Genomic DNA, 8,003 nt, shown 5'->3' with positions numbered 1-8,003 from the left:
GTGAGGACAGAGCACGGACCCTCCTGTGGGAAAAAAACACCGTCTCTCGGGAGAGGGAGGACCGGGAGAAAGCTGGCAACAAGTCTTTCCCCAAGTGATGTTTTCCTGCCTCTTTTGTTCACAGAAACCTCCCGAGTCTGATTTTTTTAAATCTCCGCCTCTTTACCAGCGAGCTGCCCTTCCCCCAGATAAATCAGCTGGGGAAAATAAAGAAGGAAAATCAAAACTCCTAATCCCCAAACGCTCCTCGTGAAGCGATTCTTATCCCGACCCTGCCGGCCTGACCGCGCGGGTGGAAGCTGTGAAGGAAATCAAACGCTGAGCCGGCGCTTGCCAAGTTTCAGAGGCTGCCGGAGCAGCTCCCGTTGGGCTCCCGGCTGCGCTCGGCACATCCCACCCCGAACATCTGGAAAGAAGGAGGGTTGCAGCTGGACGCAGCTGGATGCAGCACCACAAGGACGGGGGGTTGGCCAGGATGACGCTCTGTGTCCCCCACTGTCCCCCAAGGTGGTTCTCCCTCTCTCCCCTCTGACAGATCCAGGGCACCGGATCTGCCGTGGTTTGTGTTGACCCAAAAGAGCCCCGGGTCCCGAGTGGCACCGGTGTTCTTGGTGCAGCCATCACCTCCCCAGGACTGTGAGACCCTCGGTGGGCTCCTCCTGGGCTCCCTTGCACCCGGGTTTCAGAGCACAGGGCTGGCCAGACACTGGAGGGAGGGATGTTGCAGCCAAGCCCTCCGGGATGGGCATCTGCCAACTGCCCTTGGACATCTCCCAAGCTCCACGCCGAGCCCCACGGCAGCCCTCCAGCTCCCTGGCATGGCACTCGGGCTTTGGGGAGGGCATTCCCAGCCGAGTCACGCCGAGGGAGGATCCAACCCCTCAAGTCACCCTCCCAAAGTGTAAAGGAGCACCTTGCCCCTCCCCACGGTTGGGACATCACGGTGCTGGAGCAGAGCTCAGCCTCGAGCCCACGTGGGCGGGAGCCAGCCCGGCTGTGCAAGAGTTAAACCCGGCTGCTCGCCCGTGTCTCGGGGGCCTCCCACTCCTCGCAGAGTATGAATAGCTGCGCTCCCCTCTGCTCTCAGCCACTCACTTCCCTCCCTGCCCTCCCTCTCCTCCAGAGCCTCGGCATCCTCCCCGACATCCTCCTCCCCTGCGTCTTCCTCTGGCAGTGCCGGCTCCAGAGCCCCGGCCCCCTCCGGCAGCGCCGATGCTGAGCACGGAAAGTTTCACAGGGGCGAGAGCCCTGGGAGAGGAGTCGCTACAGATGTGGGACCTCAACAAGCGGCTGGAGGCATATCTGGCCCGCGTGAAGTTCCTGGAGGAGGAGAACGAGGTGCTGCGAGCTGAAATCCAGAGCGCCAAGGGCAGCCCGGCCGGGGACTCGTGGCGGGTGAAGTACGAGGAGGATCTGCGAGCCCTGCGGGATGCGCTGGATCACGCCTTCAGGGAGAAGTGCACGGCCGAGCTGGCCAGGGACAACCTCTACGAGGAGGTCCAGCAGGTGAAAAGCAGGTGCCAGAAGGAGCAGGCAGCCCGAGAAGAGGCCAAGAAGCAGCTGTCCTTGAGCAGGAAGGAGCTGGAGGAGGAGAGGAGAGCGCAGATCTGGCTGAAGGAGAGAGCCGTGCAGCTGGAGAAGGAGGTGGAAGCCTTGCTGGAGGTGCACGAGGAGGAGAAAGCGGGGCTGGACCAGGAGATCGCGAGCTACTCCCAGAGCCTGGAGAGCTTCCGCTGTGCACCGGTGGCTTTCCAGCCCGTGGAGGTGGAGGACTATTCCAAGAGGCTCTCAGAGATCTGGAAAGGGGCAGTGGAGACCTACAAGACGGAGGTGTCGCAGCTGGAGGGCTCCCTCTGCCAGGCCAAGGAGAACCTGTGGAAAGCAGTGGAGGACAACCATAAGAGCCAGCTGCAGCTGCAGCACCTGGAGAAGGACCTGGCGGGGCTCAAAGTGCGGAAGGAGATGCTGGAGGAGAGCCTGGCCCAGCAGTGGCAGGAGCAGCGTGGGGAGGCAGAGAAGTTCCAGGTGAGTGAGGGTGGTGGGGAGGTGCTGGGATCCTGGGGAAGGGGAGAATGGGAGGCTGTGGGTGCCTGGGAGGGGCCTCAGGGCACACCCCTCTTCAGCAAAGGGATGGGGGAGACAGGTGGGAGAAGGGAAGATGGAGGGAGCAAACCCCAGGGCAGGGGTGGACGGTGGCCCTGGAGGAGCTGCAGAGGGAGATGAAGCTGGGGAGGGTGGGAGACAGAGCAGAGCAGCTTGGGGACACACAGGGACCTGGGCCCCCCACACTGCAGGGAAGCAGCACCCAGAGACCTCCCCCAACACCTGCCCGAGGTCACTGCTCCACGTCCTGCTGGGCTCCAGGGTCAGGGTCCCTGGGGAAGGGCAGCCTCTGCCCATGGCCCCCTGGCACGGGGTGCAGGCAGCAGGGTGCAGGCAGTGGGGTGCAGGTAGCAGGGAGGGGGGTTGTGGGTAGGATAAACTCCGACCGACTTTGCTGCAGCTGCAAGTCAACAGCTGCAAAAGTGATTCAGCGGAGGGGGGTGGAGGCAGGGGGGGCTGGGAATGCGGGAACGGCGTGAACGCTGCCCGGGGAAGGGTCTCTCTTTGTTCCAGGTCCGGGGACCAGCCATGGGTGTCGTGGGGCAGAGGGTGCTGCGCCCTCGGCTGCTCTCCCGAAAGTTTCTTCTTTCCCATGCTGGCACCCCACAGTCCCAAATCTCCCCCGGCCTTTCCTCCCTCCTCCAGCAGCCGTGTCCCCGTCGCCTTTCAGCCCTGCTCCTCTCCTCGCCCCATCCTCAGCGTCCCCCTGCTAAAATCCTGTCCCCAGGACTCCTCTCCCTGCGGCATCCTGAGGGGACGAGCCACCTGCCTGGTCCCAGGTGGGCAGGGACTGGCAGGGCTCGGGTGAATCTGAGGCTCCCCTGACCCCTGTGCTGCCCACAGCTGGCGATGGAGGCCCTGGAGCAGGAGCAGCAGAGCCTGCGGGTGCAGATCGCCCGGGTGCTGGAGGACAGGCAGCAGCTCATGCACCTCAAGATGTCCCTCAGCCTGGAAGTGGCGACCTACAGGTGAGGTTCCCGATGGGAATGGGGCCGGGGAGCTCCCCCAACACGCAGGGAGCTGGGGCCGAACCTCGGTGGGCACAGGAGGGTCTCGGGCACAAGGGAGGTCTCGGTAGGGGCAGCCCTGTGCCCCTTGTGCAGCCCTTCCAGATGGCCCCACACAAAGGCCGCCTGCCAGGGACTGGGGGGACAATTAGCATGAGAATAGGGGCTGTCCCAGCCCAGGCGAGGGGCCTCCCCGGCAGAGCATGATGTCACCCTGCGAGTACACTAATCCCGGGCACGGGGGGATGGGAGGGGAGACAGGAGCGAGGGGGGCTCCTCCAGTGCCCCCATCCCCTCACCGAGCCGTGACAGGGCAGCACAACCATTTGTAGCCCCTTCGTGCCTCAGTTTACCTACTCCCTCACCTGCCGTAGCCCAGCGGGGTGAGCTGGGGGTGCACAGGGAGCACCCACCCACCCTGTAGCACCCACCACTCTCCCCTCCTCGCAGGACGCTGCTGGAAGCGGAGAGCACCCGCCTGCAAATGCCAGCCGGGGAATTCAGACTGGTCAACGGCGTGCGAGGTAAGAGACCCCCAGCGCCAGCCCCTGCACCGCCACTGTGTCACCCTGGGGCGGGGCTCGGGGGCCGAGGCTGGATATGGACGCATTTTCCTGCATTTTCCTGGCAGCGGTTTCCTGGCTGCGATAGGAAGGTGTGAACAGCGGCCGGGGGGCTCCTGGCACGGGGCTCTCAGCCCAGATAAGGTTTATCTGCTTCTTTGCCTCTTTTTTTAATGCCTGCCCTGCCCGGGCAGGGCAGGAGCGGATCCGCCCAGCTGGACAACGGGCTGCGGTAACAAGCCGAGCATTTCCTTTTTCCTCCAAAAAAAATAACAAGGAAAGCCTCCCACCTGCACACTTTCCCCAGCAGCAGGACCCGACTGAGGGCTGCAGCCGGGACAGCGCATTGTCCCGGCCCGATGCCAAATCCCCTGGGAACATCAGCATCCGCTGCACTCAAGAGGGAGGAATTTCCCACTTTCCATGAAGGGGTTGTTTAAAAATAGGAGAGGGGGCAGCGAGAGGCTGCTAGGCGGCAGGGGAGGGCTGAGGGAGCCATGGAGCAGCTTCTGGAGCCGCTCACGGCTCCAACTCCCTCTTTGCAGATCTCAAACTGGAGGCGAGCAGCGGCAGCAAACTGGTACCAGCAAGCCCTGAGCCCAGGCGGCTGCTGCCCCGGGACCACGGCGCCAGCCCCTCTGTCTTCCCCAGGGCAGAGGGGAGGGGTCAGCCAGCAAAACCTCAGAGCGACGCCCTGACACCCAAAAGCCAGAGCCCCGATGCCAGGGAGCTCCAGAAAATCAGCTCAGTCCTCCACGGCACAGTTGCTGGCAGGGCTGGGCGCCCGGGTGCCCCCGGCTGCCCCACACCGAGCCCCTCCCAAGCTGCCCCTCCTCTCTCCCCGGAGCCCCCCAGCCCCTCCCCACCGGAGCCGGGGAGCCCAGGGGGAGAGGGTCCCGCCTGGCCGGGGGGAGCCGGGGGGGTGACGAGCCGAGGGACGGAGCATCCCCTGCCCGGAGCAGCCAACACAGAGAGCCCCGAGGACGGGGTGAAGCCCCCCGGAACGGCGCCCACCCGCAGCCTGCAGTACCCGGCCCAGCTGGTCAGCCACGCCCTGCAGGACGCGCTCAAGGAAGTGGAAGACGATGCTCAGCCCGAGGAAGAGCCCACCCTCAGCGCCGCCTGGGCCCCCCAGGATGCCCGTGCCCCCAGCCCCGTTTTCCCCACAGAGGCTTGTGGAGGGGCTGTGGCAGAGGGGACGGGGGAAGGGCAAGACGCCTCCGAGGGCTCTGGGGACGGTGATGGCCCCGAAGTGGAGGAGAGGGCTGGGGCAGCCGAGCTCCAGGGGCTGGGTGTGGAGAGCAGCATCCTGGGGGACAGAGCCACGTCCCCCCTGGGCACGGCCCTGAGTGACACAGTGAGACGGGAAGAGATGGGAGCGTGGGAGGAGGAGGAGGTGCCTGCTGGGCTGAGCCCAAGGGATCCAGAGGCAGAGGTCCAGGAAGAGGATGTGAGTGGTCCTGGACAGACAGCGACCAGCTGGGAAAAACCAGGGCAAGAGGAGGATGGGGAAGAGACCCCAAGCACGGAGCCATCACAACCCTCAGAAGATGAGGAGGAGAGGGGACTCCGCAGTCCCTGTCAGGAGGACGGAGATTTCCATGGAGAAGGAGGGGATGAGCCAGAAGAGGAGTCTCCAGATGGGGAAGTGGAAGCTGTTCGTGCTGTCCTCATGGAAAGCCACCTGGTTTCACCCACGAAGAGTCACCTGGAAGAGGATTTTGTTGATGCAGAGCAGGAAAATTCTGAGCATCAGAAAATTACTGCATGTGAGACAGAGGCTGCAGAGCAGGAAAGGGGACAGGAGCTGTGCCCAGAGCAGGAGCCCTCGACTGTCCATGAGGCCATCCCAGCAGAGGAGGCTTCATCAGGAGCTGAAGAAGATGCTGTGGGAGGGGAGGACACAGGCAGAGTGAAAGATGGTGAGGGAGAAGAGGGAGAGGCCAGCAGGGAGATGCTGAGAGGAGAGGACCCTGGGGCAGGAGAAGACCCTGAGGCAGGAGAGGATCCTGGGGCAGGAGAGGACCCTGGGGCAGGAGAGGACCCTGGGGCAGGAGAGGATCCCGGGACAGGAGAGGATCCCGAGGCAGGAGAGACTTCAGGAGGTGACACCCTGGGGTGGGAGAGCAGAGCCCCAGAGGAGCCTGAGGACCTGCAGGAAGCCAGAGCTTCTGTGGAAGAGGGTGGGGAACAGGAGCTGGAGCTGGAAGAGGAGTCCTGGGGCAAGGGGGATGATGGCAATGGCCAAGAGCCCTGTCCAGGGGACTGGGAGGTGACAGCAGAGGACACAGAGGGGGTTTTGGGCACAGAAGAGTCAGCCTGGGCTGATGACACTCCGTCCAGCACAGGAAGGCTGGAAAGTGAGGAGAGAGATGGCACATCGCCAGCAGAGCTGGAGGAAGCCCAGGAAGACGATGAAGAAGATGCCAAGAGCCAGGGGATGAGCCAGCAGCAACCACTGCCAGAGGCTGAGCCAGCAGCGGAGCTGGCAAGGCAGGAGCAGGAGGGCACTGCAGGGCAGCCTGACCCAGCCACCCCACATGCCCCTGGGCGAGGGGACAGCCAGGAGCCGGCCGAGGCTCCCGAGGAGCCGTGGGAGGTGCAGGGTGAGGATGCTGAAGAGGGGCTCGGCTCAGAGCTGGGGCAGCCAGAGAGCAGCAGCTCCGGCCTCGAGGCACTGCAGGAGGTGTCAGGTGAGGGCACAGAGAGCAGTGAGTGGGCGGAGGAGGATTTTGGGAGATCGGGAGACTCGGAGCCCATCCCAGGCACCGGCAGGAGGGTGGAGCTGGAGGACACCCTGCCGGACAGCACACCCTTGCACCTCTACGAGGGGGAGATGCTGGCTGGGGGTGCACCCAGCCAAACCCCCCCAGAGACTGAGGAGACCACGGAGACAGACCCTGTGACCGAAACAGCTCCGGAGGGGGAAGAGTGGCTGGGAGGGGGGGACAAGCCACTGACTCCCACCATGCCAGAGAGCCCTGAAGAAGAGGCAGAGGCAGAGGTGGCCCCTGTGGCAGAGGGTGCTGAGGAGGAGGAAGGATATTTCATGGTCTCTGCTCCCAGCCAAGAGGTGTCCAGCTCGGAGGAAGCTGAGATCTCTGAGGACTTTGAAGAAATTAAAGTGGAAGCAACTGAAGGCAGCCAAGGTGACCTGGGAGCTCCCAGAGAAGCATCTCCAGTGCCAGAGGGCAAAGGGCACCTCCAGACTTTTGTTGGGGAAGCAGAAGAAGACATGGAGATGCCCACAGAAGAACCTGAGAAGCCACAGGATGAGGAGGAGGATGGCACTGCTGAGCTGGAGGAAGGCCCAGCTATGCCTGAAGCAGATCCCAGCAGCCCCGGGGCCATGGGACCATTAACAGGAGGCACTGACCAGCCAGCCCAGGGTGCCACAGGCACCGGAGCACAGGAGGGACCCGACCACTCTGAGGGTTTGGCTGCCGAATGGGATGAGGAGCTCCATGGCACGGTGGAGCTGGAGAGCGATGCCAGTGGAGCCACAGCACTCCCAGGCTGCAGCCTGGGGCTGGTGGGGCAGGAGGAGGAGGTGGATGAGGATGAGGATGAGCCTGGCATGGCTCACCCTGACACGGCCAAGGCCACCCCTCCAGCAGAGCTCCAGGCCCAGGCGGTGCCGGAGCAGGCGGAGCAGCCGTCGGATGAGCAGCCGCCCGTGGAGGAGGAAGCACCAGACAGTGACAGCCCCCCCTCAGCAGGGGATGAGCAGCCCCCCGAGGCCGACCCACCCCGGCCGGGCTCTGCACTGGAGCAGAGAGGTTTTCCAGAGGTGATCACAGACATCCCTGACACAGCTCTTCTCCCGCCAAAGGTGCCCGTGGATGTCATGAAGGACTCCGATATTTTGGAAATAGTTGAGCAGGCCCTGGAGTTCAACCAGGAGCTGGTGATGGGGGCGAGGGCGGCCGAGGGAGGGCAGCAGGGTCCTGGCAGGACCGAGCTCCCCCAGGATGCTGGGGAAGACTCCTCACCGGCCTCGTCCAGCGAGGAGGAGCCGACGGTGCAGGAGGCGCCGGAGCCCGAGGGTCGGGCTCGGGCTGCGAACGGGCTGCACCGGGAGGCCAGTCTGGAGGACCTGGCCGAGTTCACCGAGGAGGTGCTGAACGGCATTGCCAGCATGGCCCCGGCACAGGAGTTCCCCTCGGGGGCCGCAGACCCCTCCGTGGGGATGTCAGCGCAGCCCCCCCCTCCCAGAGACACCCGGCTGGGGGATGGCACCCCATGGGGCAAACACAGCAGAGCTGACCCCGTGCCCCCCGCTCTGGGGGAGGATGTCCTGTGCCTCACACCCGACCAGCCATCCAGCGTG

The 8,003-nt window shown here is 64.4% G+C and overlaps 1 protein-coding gene across 1 annotated transcript in view; it reads left to right on the top strand.

Annotated features, from left to right (window-relative positions):
- Positions 1-1,212: 1,212 nt before the first annotated feature.
- NES (nestin) overlaps positions 1,213-8,003 on the top strand; it is an 8,163-nt gene continuing 1,372 nt past the window's right edge. The window contains exons 1-7 of the mRNA XM_029964092.1: positions 1,213-2,025; positions 2,947-3,071; positions 3,561-3,634; positions 4,219-4,788; positions 4,888-5,595; positions 5,746-7,167; positions 7,291-7,864. Of these exons, the coding sequence (XP_029819952.1) occupies positions 1,213-2,025; positions 2,947-3,071; positions 3,561-3,634; positions 4,219-4,788; positions 4,888-5,595; positions 5,746-7,167; positions 7,291-7,864 (4,286 nt within the window). The remainder of the gene's footprint in view (positions 2,026-2,946; positions 3,072-3,560; positions 3,635-4,218; positions 4,789-4,887; positions 5,596-5,745; positions 7,168-7,290; positions 7,865-8,003) is intronic.

The sequence above is a fragment of the Manacus vitellinus genome, unplaced genomic scaffold (genome assembly GCF_001715985.3).
Source record: "Manacus vitellinus isolate BGI_N305 unplaced genomic scaffold, ASM171598v3 scaffold_106_pilon, whole genome shotgun sequence".
Classification (NCBI taxonomy): Eukaryota; Metazoa; Chordata; class Aves; order Passeriformes; family Pipridae; genus Manacus; species Manacus vitellinus.
Note: the sequence above shows the minus strand (reverse complement) of the source record. Positions and strands in the feature narration are given on the sequence as shown.